General features: G+C 44.7%; 1 protein-coding gene across 4 annotated transcripts in view; it reads right to left on the minus strand.

Moving 5' to 3' along the window:
• Positions 1–18,354, minus strand: part of N4BP2 (NEDD4 binding protein 2) — a 1,530,410-nt gene that overhangs the window by 356,188 nt on the left and 1,155,868 nt on the right. For all 4 annotated transcript variants that reach the window (XM_085642232.1, XM_085642233.1, XM_085642234.1 and 1 more), the window contains one exon: positions 1,502–1,637. In XM_085642232.1, coding sequence (XP_085498358.1) covers positions 1,502–1,637 — 136 coding nt within the window. The remainder of the gene's footprint in view (positions 1–1,501; positions 1,638–18,354) is intronic.

Consider the following 18,354-nt stretch of genomic DNA (forward strand, 5'->3'; position numbering starts at 1 on the left):
AGACAAAAGTGTTCACTCTTTGTTCTCCCATTAGTTTTGACAGCAAATAAAAACACATGCTGGCACCCTGGGTTTGTCTACGTCGGTGTGTGCACAAGTTTCAGTTTAGCGGGTTGTGTGTATGTGTGTTGGTGTAAGTGATGACCCGGTGTGTTAATAGCACGAGATTATGGCGCATGGAAGGGTGAAATGCTAAAAACACGTTCACTATTAAATATCCGACCAGTAACACGCAGACCAAAGTAAAGAAAGGATTTTACTCGCTGAGTCATCCTACAGTTGCACAATCAGTAGTGAGAAGATTCCTTGGAATTACATGTTTTGAAAAGGTCTTTTGTTGCTTCGTTCTACCCCTTTGCAATCGCACCACATCCCAGCCACCCTGGCATTCTACTAGCACTGCCTACTGCTACTAACTTTCTTCCTAGCACTACACTCAGGAAATGCTTTGACTAAGGGAGGCGAGAGAGGTGTCCACTTGACTTCCTCGTTTGCTTCTCGAAAACGCCCACGAGGGACCACTGACCTCCCTGGGATCATGCATTGTTAGCTGTCACAGTGACGCAAAAGGGACTTTTCACACATATTGTCAGTACCAGATGGAGCACGCTGCAAGACTAAAGTATGTCATCACACATTTTTCCACTAGACTGATAATGCTAATTATTAAGTTAGGAATGATACATTAAATTAGCCCAAAGAGAAAAGGTGGCGCATTGAATGTGCTGCATTATTCAATTTGAACCAGTTCCAAACCTTGCATTAATTAACAAGCTCCTTTCAGTTAATCCATTAGGGTGGCTAATTTATGACAACTAACAGCGGATGGGTCCTCTGCCGAACGTGTCTTTGGAGTTCGGCGACTGCTCGAGGAAATTAATAGAACTTTTAGAAAGAACTCAGTGCACACAGACTGATTCTTAATCACAACACCTTATAACAGATGGTTGCAACCACTCGGCATCAGTTGTGTTGCATAGAAAACTAGATACTGATAGTTCATTCATACGTTTCTTTGTGTCAGGCGTGTAAGGTAGGTCACTGTGACATTTAATGGGTGTTGCAATGCTTGTCTGGTCTGCTACCACTTGTGATCACTGCATAGTTGGGCTTGCTCAATTCATTCGCTCCCTATGTAAAGCTCACCCCAACTTTTTTGCCTCACCACTTTTAAATATCACCAGCCTCCACTGCAGATACCCTGTATGCACTCGGTACTGCAAAGCATGCTTTAACATGTCGTGCATTAAAGTTGAGGGAGACTTACCGAAGTCTGCTTCTCCCGTTATTACGTGTTCTATACATATTTAAAACTTTAAAAACATTGAGAAAAAACTGAGATAAAACATTCCCACGACAATCACATATCAGTTTACAAGGAAATTATAAGTAAAAATATAAATGTTTGAATCCTACTAAACGACATTTTACTCTTAACATTTTGCACAAAAAAAAAACATACACTAAGTGTGAAGTGTTTGTTTTACTGGTGTAACAATACCTTTTCTTTGGAATTAGTTGTTCTGAAGGACTGCACAAGTTTTCTCTGTTCAAAAATTTCCGGGGCCACAACGTTTTGTACAGGGTCTGCTTCGAGCATATACTTGAAAAAAGTTTCTGTCTGTTCCAAAGAGAAGCTGTAATGGTTTGCAAAACAGGAAAATTAAACACAACTTTTCATTTTAAGATAAACATATGCATTAAAGTATGTTTAAGTAACGTCAGGGGTCTCCAAACTACGGACTGTGGGTAACATCCGTCCCGTTACAAGATTTACTCCAGGGCGCAGCCACTTGCAATATTCTTTTCCCAACTACGCGGTTGGACAGTCAACACGTCCAATTCTATCCGCCACACTCCTCTCCATATGACCAGAGTGGTGTCAGCCTCGTGAACTCTCATTTTAGTCTCCTGGGCCATATGCTTTAAAACCCTCAAACCATAATCATTCAATGGTAACATCACCCCCGCTGATAGACCTATATTGCTTCACATATCCTCAATTCTACAAGTAAGATTATTTGGTACAAGATTGATAACTTTTTGTCTGCAGCATGGCCAAGTTTTTAAGCCACGCATGGGTAATTAAAAGGAAGACCTTGAAGCAGAAGCCCACAGCCACATGAGGCCGATGAGTTGTCGACTTTGGGCTCCCAAGATATCACACCAAGGCGTATTTGTGTGTCGTACTTTGTTCCCATTTTACTGCCAGTACCTTTCGGTTGGGCGTTAGTAAGATAGGTCCATTAGAAATTGGACCATCTAACGCATGGGTACTCACAAACCTTCTCTCGGGGGCCAAATTTACAGTGTGGTTTGTGACCGAGGGACGCACTGGTGGGGGCGGGGTCAGTGGGGGAGGGGGCGGGGCTAGAGCAACAAAAAAAACTATGACCATGAGGTTGAACACAGGCCCCTGCAGCAGACGCCTTCGTCCACTGAACCACCAGGCCCAGCATATACACACATCTCTCTCTCTCTCTGTCTCACTCACTCGGTTTGTCTCCCTCTCTCTCTCTGTCTCCCTCCCTCTCTCTCTCTCCCTCTGTCTCCCTCCCTCTCCCTCTGTCTCCCTCCCTCTGTCTGTCTCTGTCTGTCTCCCTCCCTCTGTCTCCCTCCCTCGGTCTGTCACCCTACTCCTGTCTGTTTCCCTCTGTCTGTCGCCATCCTCCCTCTGTCTGTCTCCCTCTCTCTCTCTGTCTCCCTCCCTCTCTCTCACTGTCTCCCTCCTCCCTCTGTCTGTCTCCCTCCTCCCTCTGTTTGTCTCCCTCTCTGTCTCCATCAGTTTCCCTCTCTCTGTCTCCCTTCCTGTCTTCCTCTCTCTCTCCCTCTCTGTCTTCCTGTCTCTGTCTCCCTCCCTCTCTCTGTCTCCCTCTCTGTCTTCCTCCCTCTGTCTGTCTCTGTCTCCCTCCCTCTGTCTCCCTCCTTCTGTCTCCCTCCCTCTGTCTCCCCCTGACTCCCTCCCTCTGTCTCCCTCCCTCTCCCTCGTTCTCCCTCGGTCTCCCTCTCTCTCTGTCTCCCTCCCTCTGTCACCCTCTGTCTCCCTCCCTCCTTCTCCCTCTCTCCCCCTCCAGCTCCCTCTCTGTCTCCCTTTCCATCTCTCTGTCTCTGTCCATCCCTGTCTCTGTCTGTCCCTGTCTCCCTCTCCGTCTCTCTGTCTCTGCCTCTAGCTGTCTGCCCCTGTCCCTGTCTCTGCCTCTGTCTGTCTCTGCCTCTATCTGTCTCTGCCTCTATCTGTCCCTGCCTCTCTGTCTCTCTCTCTGTCTCTCTCTCTCTGTTTGTCTCGGTCTGTCTCTACCTCTATCTGTCTCTGCCTCTATCTGTCTCTGCCTTTGTCAGTCTGTCCCTGCCTCTATCTACATCTAGCTATCTCTGCCTCTATCTGGCTCTGTCTACATCTGTCAGTCTGTCCCTGTCTCTTTCTCTGTCTCTATCGCTCTCTGTCTCTGTCTTGCCTTTAAATAACTTTTTAACAAATGGTGCTCTTTCATGCAAAGTATACAAGTGTTCCTTCAAGCTCCAAAACACATATGGGCTGATGGGCAATATCCTGCATAGAGGTCACTTCATCAGAAGCAAAAATAGTGCCTTTAAGTAGCATATATTATTATATCAACAACTATGCTTTCAATTGTGTTCTGAATTGCTGTCCTCTGTCACCTCACCCTGCCTGTGTGTCAGCCCTGGCTGAGACAGCTTCCCGGGAACACACACAGCCGCACCGAGTACTTCACAGGTCTTTAAAAGACCATTCATTTGTTAATGAGGCTTTGTTGTATTTCACCTCTTCTTAGCGCCCCTACATCTCCACTCAGTCAGAGTGGAGATGCAGGGGCGCTAAGAAGAGATGAAATACAACAAAGCCTCATTAACAAGTGAATGCATGGTCTTTAAAAGAATCGCCCGGGCCCCATAGAGCAGAGCCTGCATTGCTGCAACCGGCGGTGTTTGACACTCTTAAAAAAAAAAAAAAACGGGCACGATGTCTGCAAGGTCCGCGGGCCGCCAAGGAAGGCTTGCCGGGCCGTACTATGAGTACCCGTGATCTAACGGATGTTATGTTGCTATGCTTTATCCTTATTTTAATATTTCAATCATGTCATCTTGTTTCCTATCTGCAATATTGATGGTTTGGCCGTGGTGCGCTGATAGCACGTTAGATGAAGGCCTAATTACGGTATTAGTTTGGCCGGGTAGCATGCAATTGCTGTAGCATATAGGATGTTGAAACTATTTTATACTGTTTCATTTACCAAAAACTGTGTTTTTTCCTCTTATCTTCAATGACATGAGCGGTCGTATTCGCATTAGAACTAACGTTTATACAATTGTAACACGTCCTAGTGGGAGACTAAACGCACCAAAAAGGGGATTTTAGGACGGCCAAGCTGGTATTATTCATTTTAGCTGTAACTTTGATTGTTTGATTGTCTTTCTATCTGGAAATTAACTTTTATTAATGTTATTAGAAATTAATTTAAAGGTTATGTCCTTTTTAGGTCTCGCTGAGCCCAGCGCATGCGCTGGCTCGAAGAGACATTATGTATGTGGGCCCCAAAAAGTGCTACCAGGCAAGCCTAGAGCTACAGTGCATGTGCGCGGGCGCGCGCGCCGCACTTACTTTCACTTTCGCAGCCGCACGGCCGCTTTGATCGCGATCGCGATCACTCACTTTCGTGCGCAGACCCAGCCTCCTCTGCCGGCACACCCACAACTGGCAACATTAGTTTTCTACAGCGCTTCGATCTAGCGCTTGAAATCACCTACCACCTACCACCTGTTACTCTCGTCACTCAGCAATGTTTAGTTTCACCCACCCAGCCCAAACTAACATTGCTCCCCATCCCTTCCCATCATATCCCTTTAAAATGTTGTCCCTATCCAGCAACTGCAATATGCTGCTATGTCACTCATTTATGAAAAGGGTCATTTGCGCATATTTAACCTATTTTTTTATTTACCCCTTTCAAGATTGGCAAAGAAGCATCTTGGAACTGCAAAGAAAACATAAATGGCGGCTTTGTCATTCCTTAAGTGGTGTAGCCAGTGTGCCATGGGTCTTATTGCAAGGAAGAAAATAAGCCCCCCCCCCCACCATTGCTTGAGCTGTGACCTTGGGGCCCAGTGCCACTTCACCTGCTTTAACAGTGATAGCAACAACCCTACATAACTTAAGTGCACACATGCATGTCGATGCATGAAAGCATAAACACACTCATGGTGGGTCGCTGCAGCGTCATGCCACCTATGTGTATGTGTGATGACATGTGAGCTTACATACTGTTGGACTTTTTTTTTCACCAATGCTATTCAGCATTGGCAATAATCATTTCTCTTTTTGTTGATGCAGCATCAGTAAAAATAATTGGCAGAGCCTAAAATTCTGCATTGGCAAAGCATGCTGCCAGGGTTCTTGGCCCTCCCACATCTTACCACATCCCCCCCGGATCCCTTTGCATGCATATCAGCGCTAGAGCCTGGGTGCTCAAGATGCCACCATTGAAATGCATGGGAGAAAGCCCCGAGTGTAAGGGGAGAGCCTCCGCTGGGAGACTGAGCGCCGCGAACGGGGCTGTTTCTCCTCAAGATTGACTCCTCAGGTAACGACCCCTGAGGTTAGCCTGCAACTCAACTTTGCTGCTGCACAACAAATGCCTCAATCGCTACAAGTAGTTTTCCTAGCATATGATACTAGCTGAAGCCCGCCCTCCCTGTTTCAGTATTTTCTCATTTCTTTCTGATTCTGGGTGCTCTGTTTGCCTGCAAGTGCAGGTCTAGAAACACATCTGAAAATAGTTTCCAAAATATTCAGAATATGCGAGCAGTTTCCAAAATGTACAAGGAATTTGTAAAATCTGCACTCATTAAGAAATCAGAAATCTCTGAATATAAAACCATTTCCACGGATTTGGGCAGTGCCTACCTGTCGATGTTGGTCAATAAATGTTTTAAAACTGATGTTCAGTACTGATTGTACATGATTGTACAATCTGTTTCATTATTGTTCAATATTCGAGTACATTACTCTAAGTTAAAACTCGCTTTTGTGACTTTGGTTCAATGCTGGGTTCGATATTCGTCTTTGCCCCACCACATTTATTACTCAAGACAAGAAGGATGCATATTAAGTTGGTGCTTTGATTTATAAGCCATACCTTGAAAATCACACTGGACAGAGGCTGAAGCTAAGAGTGCCCCCCCCCCCAAACCCCGCCTTTAAACTTCTTAGGTAGTACAAGACAGCAAAAAAAAGAGTGACAATGCATGCCCTGACAAACTAGTCTTTCACATTTTAATATAGCATTAGTATGCTATGACGATTTTTTTTTTGACTTATGATTGTCAGAATGGCTCGGCTTGTAGTAGACAGTCGTGTTTGAATTGTACGTCCAGATTTCTCGAAATGACCCTCAACTCTGCTGCTTTTCGGAGGCAATCCTTTAAGTACGACACACGCGGCTGTATGAGCCTGTATTACGCCTTCCAGTGGGATAATGACCTAGACAGCACCCAGGAAGGAGGGGAAGTTTAATCTCTGGAGGCAGTCCTTTTATCATCCAAACAGGGGGAACTTTTCTGTGTCCTCTTTTGTTTCTCTTGATTACTTCAGGGCTTGCAATCAAATGCAGCTTAGTTGCTGCTTCTATGTATGACCAGAGCGCCATGCGCGCTTTCACTGTGGCAGTGCAATGGGTCTCACATTTGCGAGAGTTTGAGCTATTTGGCATTGTAAATGACAATGCCTTTTATTTATGTGTTGGTTTTTAAAACATAAATAATAAGTATTGTCATTTACAGTGCCAGTAGCTTAAACTCTTGCAAATGCGGGACCTATTGCATTGCAAATGCTTGTTTATCTTACATTCGAACTTGAAGCTTTGCCTTCTATGCACTTGCACTTTTTTGGGGTTGACTGTGGCACATTTAATGTTCTTTGATATGATCTCAGTCTCCCAAAGTTGCACTGTACGCATTGCACTTTTATGGTCGGAAATGACCGAAATAAAGTTCGAAACGACAAACGATAACTGTGACCATATTTGCTTTCTCTGGGCATAACTCTTCCACTGCTTCCACCATACACTCTTTGGTGAGATCCCTGTCCGTAAATGGCTTTCCTCTTTTAGCCAGCGCATAAGCTACTTTGAAACTGGCCCTGGTTAAAGCTTCATTTTCAATTCTCTTCGGCGTAAAGAAAGCTTGTTGGGAAAGCAAACTGCGTTGAATTGACTATAGTTTTAACGAACACTGTGTTTCTGTAAATTGGGAATAACTTTCTTCATGTTTGGTCTTATAGTGCCGCACATTACGAGACACAAAGCTTTAAAGAAGTAGGTTATGCCCCATTCTTTAGTAAACAGGCAGCACTCGCTGTCCGCACTTCTTTTCTTTTTTTCTTCAATAACTGAAGGCGATATCTGAACAGTGAAAAGAAGTGCACAACAAATGCAATAACTAAAGCACAGCGGAAATAATTTATCTAACCAAAGTAAATGATTAGGACTTGTGCAAAGACGATAGTTGTTCTCAGAGATGATACAGGAAGCAGGGCTTGATGTCAGCCGTTCTATAGGGTGGAGGTGAGCGGTGCAGAGCACACTGTCTCTGTCCCGTTTGTTGCAGAAACACGGTTTGTTATGATTTGTTTACGCACGTGCAAAAATGACCCTACTTCCTCAACAAGATCGTTTTATGGACTGTTGAAAAGTCAATGTGCAGAAAAGCATATGGCCCAGGTTACTGAAAATGAGGGTTCGTCAGGTCGACACCACTCTGGTCATAAGGAAAGAAGTATGGCGGACAGAACTGCACGTGTTCACTGTCTGACCGAGGGGTTGGGAAAAAATATTTCAAGTTGCTGCGGGCCGGAGAAAAACTTGTGGCGAGCAGGATGTGGCCTGCGGGCTGTAGTTTGTAGACTACTGCACAACAAGATTGTTGGGCCTAACTGTACCGATACCAAAATGAATAGAGATGTGTTTCTAGCACACACAATTACAAAATATGATAACTGTCTCCAAGAATACCAAATGAGTGAGAATGAATTATAAAGATGATCTTTTACCTACTTTCAGCATAATGGCATTCTTCACTGATGGCATATGAGAGAGGGACTACATTTTAACCGAGTAACACTTTACTGAACAATAAACCATTTATACCAGCTCAGCAATCATTGTCATTTTACCAGAATGCCTGGGGAAGCGGAAGTGACATTGCACACCCTTTGACCTTCAATTTCATTAACACACGCTTACATACACGTATTCACATTTACACACACTCTTACATAAACTCACACCTACCCGCGAGCTCACACACAACATACATTTCAACGCATTTTTTTTTTTACTTACCTCAACTGCCAGGGAATATCACACTTTAGCCAATTGTACTCGATTTCTTATTACACTAATAGTGAATAATGTTCCATCAAGTATAAAAAAATTGAGAGAAAACAAAGCAAGTACAGCCCCAACCGAAGTCTATATTGACGAGCTGCCCCTGTGGTCCTGGCCCTAATTTTGCCCCCTGAGGTCAGGGGTCGCAAAGGCAGCACAAGGGGATGCAAGGTTTGGGGTCACAGCTACTACCCCTGTCAACCCCTAAATGACGTCCATGTTAGAAATCCTAGCACTGAGGGTGTTTAGACGAATGTCTGATTTCATCACTCCATCAGGCCAACCTTTTGCCTCAATGGCTGTGTATGAATTTATAAATTGTATAAATAAATCCATATTTTAAAAGCGTGCATTGCATGTTATTATGTATATTATGCGAAAATATGCAATATATGACTTAGCAAAAAAAGCAACACATTGTCTACTAATACGCCCACATCTCTACAAATCCATGGCAAGATACTATAGGCCCCAAAATACTGTAGACCAAAATAGACGGGGTAGGAATTAGACAAGCCCATAAAACAACCGTGCATTTAAAGCATTCGAGCGTCCAGGTCTGAAATTCAAGGTCCACGTGGAAGCCTTCGGTGTATGACGGTTTCAAAATGTTTCTTCTGACAGTAATGTCAGAGTGTGTTCATTCAAAGCAAGCTATAGTGGGTATTCGTCACATACGTGACATTTTGACAAGTGTCTCAATTATACTTAATCGATTCCTCACCTCAAGGATTTTGCCTAAACCTTTAATCAAAGCACAGGTGATGTATGATTGAACTGCAGTCGTAAATCAACTTCACATTTTCTGGTAATACGACAATGCACATGAGTCAAGGGCACCCACCGTTAAGACTGCCCTCAGTAAGACGAACCTGATCGTCCATTAACGTTGCTCTTTAAACCGTAGTCACAAAACAAGCGTTCACTCTTCCGAGTCCACCTCAACAGGCTGCGTTCAGCAAGAGCGCACTTACTAATAAGGGACTTTGTTACCATTCAATAAACTTTGCAATTATACGAAACTTTCGAGAGCCTCTTATGATAATTGTAGATACCAAGGAAAACACAAAGAATGGTGCATACAATTTACCAATGGTTGTAAAATGAAATCGCCTCTGAAAATACGCAGGTTATGCGTCTTACGTACAATGTTTTTTCGAATTAATTAGCTTCATGGTGCCCTGAACGCCTACAACATAGTAAGAGAAGGGTATAAGTATCGCGCGGAAGAGGTGAGTGTAGGCCCGGACAGCAGTGGGGTAGCTGTGAAGTCTTCTCGCTTTTGATTCACATTTTCCATGCTTGTACACACTGCGAACTGCAGACGCGGCCAAGCTCGTGTGGACTGTATTTACAATCACAGCGCAGGTGCTGGTAGCAGCACCCTCGTGTCCCTCAGCAAGGCCCTGCTCCGTATGCAGAAGACGCTGGGGCTGAACGAGACGGGCGAGCTGGACCAGAGCACCCTGGAGGCCATGAAGACCTCCCGCTGCGTGGTGCCCGACGTTGGCAACTTCCAGACCTTCGACGACGACCTCAAGTGGGACCACAACAACATCACGTACTGGTGAGTGAGATAAAGGGCTCGGCGACCCGAGGGCTCACTGAAGGCTGTGGATGGTGAGGGGCAGCAAGTGTGTGAGAGCCCGAGCGGCGGAGGGAAGCACGGGGGACAAGGAGTGAGTGCAAGAAGAGGGAGAACTGGGATGGAGAGCTCAGTGAGGGTTCACTGAAGGCGGTGGATGGTGAGGGGCAGCAAGTGTGAGAGAGCATGAGGGGCGGAGGGAAGCACGGGGGACAAAGACAGTGCAAGTAGAGGGAGAGCTGGGGTGGAGAGCTCAGTCACGGTTAACTGAAGGCAGTGGTCGGAGAGGGACAGAGCAGTGAGAGAGGAAGAGGAACTGACAGGAGTGAAGGGCAAGTGATAGAGCGAGTGTGAGAGAGTAAGGGGGAAGGTGAGAAAGGCGTGACACAAAGACAGCAAGCGGGGAGGAGAGCACAGAAAGAGGACTCCTAGAGCCGAGCAGTGGCAGACTGAGGAGAGAAAAGGGAACGACAAGACCGAGAGCTGGCGCAGTGACAGACCTCCAGGGACCAATAGAAGCAGCGAGCGTGTGTGAGCTGCGCAAACAACATACAGCGCTGCGACCTATACAAAACAAGATGGCGGTGGACTTTCCACTGTCCCAGTGCCGGCTTTCTTCAACTCTGGGTCCGTCGCACTGTTTAAAGTGAAAGCACGGCGGAGCCAGAGTTGAAGGAAGCCAGCGTGAACAAGCTGGCGGCGAACTGTCCACTGTCCCACGGACACAGCGGAGAATAGATTCCAAAAGGTCTCTCTGACAAGAGCAGCGCATGTGCTGCTTTTGCCAGGCGAGACCTAAAAAGGGTTAAAAGACAGCTTGATACAAAGTACCAGCGTTAAAACAGAGATAATTATGATACAGGTACAATCGGAGCACATGTCAGAAAATACCGTTTTCTCCTAAGTCTCACGGCAGTGACTAAGTAGCTCGCAATATTAACAAGCATTGGCATAGCCAATAGGTCTCGCCTTTGGGACCTTATAAGTGTTTTGCCATGCAACAGTTGCATAACTAAATACTTATAAGGTCCCAAAAGCGAGACCTATTGGCTATACAAAGTGGCCGTGCGGCCGCGAAAGTGATCGCTATCGCGATCACAATCAAACATCAAAGCGGCCGCGCGAAAGTGAAACTAATCGTGGTAAAGTGCGGTGCGCGCGCCCGCGCACATGCACTGTAGCTCTAGGCTGGCCTGGTAGCACTTTTTGGAGCCCTCTCAATAAGTCTCGTCAGACCAGCGCATGCGCTGGGTCAGGCGAGACCTAAAATTCACCCAAGGATCATTCAATATCTGAAGTTAAAGTGAAGCAGGTCTAACCTGTATAAAACCTTTTCCCCTTAAAATTGAGAGAAAAAACCTGCTACGAATAACACTGTAATGGTCGGAAAACATTATAAAGTGCATAGTATCCTGGGTTGAAAAGTTGTCGCATGTGCAAGGGCCTAAGTCGCTCACCATGCTCCAACCTTGTGAGTCGGCTAGTAAACAATGAATCAGATTAAAACAAATTCTGGTTAAAAGCAGGCGATGGAAGGGCTTAGTGACAATTGTCAAAAAAAGTTCAATCTGTGGAGAGGTTTTTAGCATAAGAATGTTGCATCCCACCGGAGGGGCACCAGGAGAACTCTGACTCGGCGCGCTAAAACAGGAAATCCGCCCTCGAGACTACAGGTTCCATGAGCCTCGGCGTTCTGACGTCGGTGACGTCAGTAAGTGCCTGAGGCGTCTCTATGAAACCTCTTCCGGGGCATCGGGACAATGCCGCTTACTTTCCTTCGAGGAGCTACGCTGCGACATTGAGGAGGCTGGTAAGGGTACTTCGAGCACCAGATCTTCTGTTCCTAACTCCTGGGTCACAGTGCTAATGTTCATTTTCTTGTGGTGGCAGTTTCAGGCTTCCGCGCTGCTCCTTTCGTTGCTCCGTTGGCGGAACCACTTTGCCGGTTCCTTGCAGAGCAACTTCCCAGCTGAGCCCTTTCCGGCACAAACAGAGGGAGAGACCCGTGCTGATTATTCAAAGATCTTCCTCTATTGTGCTCAAACCTTGTGGGAACAATCCATGTCCTAGAGGAGCAGGCAAGCCCCGACACGTTTTCCCTTGTTGGCGAACCGCCATCGGTTCATGCGGGGAAGATGCTCTTTTGGTTCCATAGCCAGTAGCAGGTTTTTGATTACCTTCTATATGCGCAGCCAGGAGCAATTGGCGATTTGCTTTATGATTTTGTGGTCATGTGAACTACATGAGTGGGGTACATATCTCCTCATAAGAAGGGGAACAATCCTTGAAGAAAAAAGGAGAGAGACTGTCATGAAATCTCCTTGTGTATAGTAATGGTACCCTTTTGTACACGGCCTCTATCCAAGACGTATTGTGGCAGAGGGCCGGAATTGCTTCCTGTTGTTTCTGATATTCGCAGAGTGATCATTTAAGTCATGTTTGTTTCTTTGTGTGTCCAGTAGCAGGGGTACTGAGAGTGAGCAGGAGGACGGCTCTTCCGCACCCCTGTCTCACTATACCGGATTGTTCATTTGTTATGTAGAGTAATCCTATGTAGACTCTCAGACAGTGATGTTATGTGGTGTTGATAAACCTGCTGATTATGGTATTTTTTCACCAGATTTAGCTGAGTGCTACTACACGCCATATGTGACTCACAGAATTAGAAGAGAAGGTTTTCTTTCTTTACAGGTACAGCTCTTAGAATTCTGTACATATTTCCGGAGGTCTCAGGGTCGGAAAGGAAAGAACTGTACGGTTGCCCTATTGTTTATACCGGTCTTGTTCTCTTTCCAGGTCTCCCTCCCTGCTGTCCCCTTCCTTCCCTTCCCCCGCTTGACCACTCCATTGAGTCTGTGTACATACATTCAGACCGTGGTGGTGTCGAGATGTGGACCATTCTAAGCAACGTACGATCCTGAGGATTCCAGGCCACGACAAAGGTATGCTTTTTCTGAAGGTTTTGTTAGCTCATTCGCCTCTCTCTACAGACAATAGATTCAGAAAATGTGTCTTTACCCACACCAGATCCTCTTTTCTTATTTTTTCCGGAAAGTCAAAGAGATCTGGGCGCCCTAGTTATATAAAATTAACTTAACATGTTGTAACCACGGAATACAACTAGCACTCTCCATGGAGACACAATCCCGGACAATCTCATGGTTCAGAGCTAGTTCTGGATTAATCCAGGTCTTAAACCAACATACCAGCGGGGCCTTATCAAGTCCAAAACGTAGCCAATGTCTAACTGTTGGTGTATGACATAAGTGGAGGTAGGTTGGGGGACTGACAAAAGAGATCGTAAAAAGTTATTTTCAACTATCTGTAGCCCCTCCACCAACTTATAACCCCAGATAGCAGACCCATACCTTGCAATGTCTATGCATTTAGACCTGTAAATATGAAGCGTAGCTGCGATTGGCCTGGCCCGAAGTCGCTGAGCGAAACCATGGACGGCAGCCGTAGACCTAGCCCTGGCATATTTATTTGCTTTCTATTGGGGACCCACGACCCCTCTCAAACAGTACCCCCAAATAGGTGAAAGAAGTCACCCTAGACAGCTCGATGCCTTCACAATAGAATGTTTTTGGCTCTTTTGGTCTCTGTCCCATGGTCATTGTATGTGATTTAGCTATGTTGACAATTAAGTTCAACAATTGCATAAAGGCCCCAAAGGAATCCAAAAGCCTCTAAAGCCCTACAGCTGTACGGACCAACAATACGGCGTCATCTGCATATAGGAGGGCAGGGATAGCCCTGTCCACTACATGCGGAATATCTAAAAAATTACTCTCAAATGAGTTACAAAAATTAACAATCAACATTTTGGATGTGTTGGTAGAAGTGATTTCTATAGCAATGCAATTGCAAGAACCAACATCCACCCTACGATGTATTCCTGACATTTAAGTGAAAATAACATTAAAAGGCCCCCTTTTGCTCTGCCTGCTGGAGAAGGCCGTACAGGCTCACCATAGGATTTATACCCATCCACCCAGAAATTATTCTCCAGGTCCCAGGTCTCTTGTACACTCACTATATCATATTCTTTTACAAAATCAAGCCACCTGGAGTTACCATTTTTCTCAGACCTGCTATATTCCAGCTAAGGATCTTACAGTTGGAATTTTCGCTCTCAATAGTCCCCTGACCCTGGTAATGTCACTAATGTTACTCCGGTATGTGAGAGGGGACTCCAATCATTTTTGTCTAGGAGAGTTAATGGCAGAAATCTGTTTTGACAAACTAAACTGTTTTCTCCTTCCACCGCACCAGCAGGCAATGTTGGCAGTTTAGGAGAGGACGATGTCCTGCGTGGGATCATATTAGGTAATAACTCCTCCCTGGGACTTGGCCGGGGCAAAGAGCACCCCCTCCTGTCTACTAAGGACCAAACTCCCCGCTGACTCCTATCATGAAGCTGTACCCCCTCGTATGTAATTAGTCAAATAAAGATTGAGTAATTAATGCAGGTGGGGGGGAACAATGTGTAAGTGGGGAACTGGAGTGCCCAGAGGTACAATTTTATCAAGTGGATAGAGAGGGATAGGAAACACTGCAGGTTCACATTTGTTCGAACAGAAGGTCATTTCAGCAAGTCATTCTCACCTGTTCTCATTGTCAATGCATGCATGTCCAATGACCATTAATGATAGAACTTCATCACAATACAAACAAGCATTTGCAATGCAATCGGTCTCGCATTTAGTTTAAGCTATTCGCATTGTAAATGACAACGCCTTTTATTTATCTGTTTTGATAATTAACACATAAAGAGAATAAATTGTCATTTACAATGCCAATAACTTAAACTCTTGTAAATGTGAAACCTATTTCATTTCCAAGACGCGGCCGCCATTGTTCTGGGCTGCTTGGAAAGTGAAAGCGTGCTTGGCGTGCTGAATGTTGCAGGAAAGCAAGTTATGAGTGTAGTAGGAGAAACTCATTAAAGAAGATAGTGCTTACAGACTTAATAAGACATACTGTGTAACAACAGAAGTAAAAGGGCCAGTCCTCATGGGAGGTTACAAATGAAGACAAGGCGGTACTAAGGAGGGACTAACAAGCCTATTAACGAATCAGAAGCCAGCATTTACAAAGGACAATGATACAAGCCAATAATAAATATGGGCGGGGAGTCGTTGGAGCTTCAAATCCATAATTGTACACAGCATGCATTGCGGAGCAGCGCATAAGCTGCCCAAGCTCGACCTAACAACATCAATCAGCAGCCCGGCGACAAAGGCACCAGTAGACATGGCAGGCAGAGACCCACAGTCATTGCTATGGCACTAGAAAACAGGGTTGCTTAGGCCAGAAACACAATAGTCAGAGGTCAAATTAGGCCAGTACATGGAAGCATAAGGCCCATGTCACCTTACAGAGGGCTGGAACTAAACCTATACAACATACCTCAGAGCACAGGTTTGGCCCGAAGAAGATTTCTCTGTCGTTAAATTTGAAGGATCTCGGTACATGTAGCAACTGGATTATCGTAAGAAGGACTCCGTAATATTTAAGCCCTTTAGAAGCTGTAAGTTTAACGTGAAAAGTGTAGGCTGTGGCTGTATTGCATATGATGGACTTGTTTTTAATAACTTATGTTTTTTGATCCTTGAACTTTAAAAGATTGGACTGTATAAGGAAAACATCCGTGAACGACAAAAAGTGTTTTTTATGTAAAAGAGTTTATAAATGCGGACTATATGTCTTTGGAAAGTAACGAACAAAAAATGTTTCAGGTATTTTTTCAATAACAGCCATTAAAAATGAAAAAATGATGAATGCTCTACAAATGGTGATTGTTGATGAATAGAGGTTGGCTCCCTACCAACAAATGACGTTGTGTTTCCTCATTAGACACACAAGCTATCTGATTAGCATTTGCAATAATCATGGTAGTAAAACGATAATTAGCTTGCCAAAATGCATTTCTCTTTCGAACTCAAAGGCTGCACCAGTGTCACTCAGGTAAAGGACCAATGTGCCTGTACAGAAATGAGGATGGCCAATAATTGTACTGAAGTAGCCTATTGTTCAACCTGTACATAAAGCTTACAATTATATAGTTAAGAGCAGTACACCTCCTTGTTGCTTTAGTAATGATCCAAGCCTCTCCAATGAATGTACTCTACACTAATTTGGGAGAATGTGCGAATTGTGTCTCATCTTCCTCAATTGTGGCTCCTAGCTCCGGTACAGAGACATTTTGCTATCCTCTGTGGGTCGGTCTTAAACACTTGTTGTGTGCCCCAACTCGCAGACCATCAAAGTTGGCTTGCACAAAAAGGATTGTTGAAGTAAACCAAAATGGCCGTCATCAAGAGGCCCAGAACTCCAACTCCCACTTGAGGGGCAGGTGGTACAGTGCACTGCTATGGTCATGTAGGCAGGGTATCATTGGGCACTGGCTGACATCTCCACCGTTAAGAAAGTATAGTTTACTTACCTGTCACTCGTGTAGTGCTTTTACCTATCGCTAATAAAAATGAATGCATCTTGTAATTTTTTCTTTGTCTTTCAACAAATTAAAGAAATAAGAAATTGGCTCCAAAGCGAAAACTCTGCCCACTTTCGTGATCTTCAACAGTCAATTTCCTGTTTTTTCCGACCATACCTAAATGCTTTGTTGACACTGGCTGGGTGAGTTTTGGTTTACACATTGCTGCTTTGGTGGTGATGCTTGTCGGCTCCATACGATGGTGACCTTGTACTGGTAAAGGTGATTGAAATGAGAGCAAATCGTATCTTTGGGCAGTACCGAATATCTCTTTGGCAGGTCTGCAATGTGTCATACAATATGCCGCCACAAGGTGGTGAAGAAGGGCATTAAACCAGCAATTACACTGGAGTTACCATCAGCCAGAGCAAACCTCATGTATACCGGTGGCACAGTAAGCCACTGTGGCACAACCTACTTCAGTATCCCCATACAGCAAGCCCCTTGACTTGCCATAAAAGCCTTGCACAAATAAATTAGGGGTGTGTGAAACTCATATAAATTACTTTTGCGTAATTGTGGAAAACTTCGTTAAAATTATGCAAGACAAAAAATATTATAGTGAACATGCATTCTCGCCTCAAGCACTTTGCGCAAAAATAAAAAATAAAAAGCACAAAAAACGCAACGGATGTTAACAAGAGTCGTAAACATTCTGTCATTTTTGAGGAGGGATTTTTATCTGCGCAACCCCTATTTACACGAAATTGCGTGTAATTTAGCATAATTTCTCAGATTACACCGGTGTATTTGAAATTTCGGCCAGGCCTAAAATAAAACTGCTTCTCAAATGGCAAGTGCTTTTCACTAAAGCATCTTCTGCTATAACTGAGATTCAGCCATAAGGGTAAAGTTAGTGCTAGTGACTTCTCAGTCATGGCTGTACCAAATTCCTAAAATTAAACCCAAACTGTAACTGGATGTGAAGCGCTCCATTACAGCTAATGTGACATTAACAGCTATGCTCGGTATCGACCCTTCCTCAACTTTTGACCGAGCTGTCAGTGTGTCAGTGTCTTTCTTGATTTCGCAAGGCACTGCAAGGATTATAGTGATAACCAATATATTTTCTGTGGTGATGGGATGTATTTTGCATGCACGGTGATTGCTTCTTAATTAAACAAGCATTGGCCGCGCGGCCGTACAAGTAACGGCCGTGCGGCCCTGAAATCAGAAGTGATCGTGATAGCGAGGACGCGCTCTGCGCGCGTTGGCGATCAAGCGTGGCGAGCGATGCGCTTAATGAGCATGAGGAAGAAAGCCTCTGCTCGTAAGCGCGCGCCCGCGCACATGCACTTTAGCTCTAGGCCAGCGGTAGCATTTTTTGGAGCCCTCACAAAAAGTCTCGCCAGACCAGCGCATGCGCTGGGTCAGGCGAGACCTAAAAATCAGTGGTGCATCCAAAGTTTATACACCCCGATTAAACCTTGAGCATATGAGATTTGATATACATCCAAGTGAAAGAAGCTTAGAAACAGTTAGGAGAAATGCACGGAATTCCCATGATTTAACAGGACGAAGGTAGATCGTAAAACAAGAAGGGGAATTGGAAGATGGTGGAATGGGAAAACAGATTCGTCGAAAATGAGTCAAAATTCACATGTACGTCACAGTACACAAAAGGAATTAACTGCCCCAAACTGCATCAAGTGAGCGAATTAAGCGAGCAAGCTCACCAGCTTTAACAAAGCCAATAGGTCTGGCTTTGAAAAAAGTATACAATTAGTATTTTTTGCCAGAGCGTGCTACAAAAATAAAATTAAAAAAAAGAAAAGGAGTTCCCACCTTAACATGATGCACCAATGCTTGCAATAAAAGTTTTACTTTCAAAGAAAAATTAACCATGGTACATAATTCTAACAGAAAAG

Source organism: Triturus cristatus, chromosome 2_2, assembly GCF_964204655.1.
Source record: "Triturus cristatus chromosome 2_2, aTriCri1.1, whole genome shotgun sequence".
In the NCBI taxonomy this organism is placed as follows: Eukaryota; Metazoa; Chordata; class Amphibia; order Caudata; family Salamandridae; genus Triturus; species Triturus cristatus.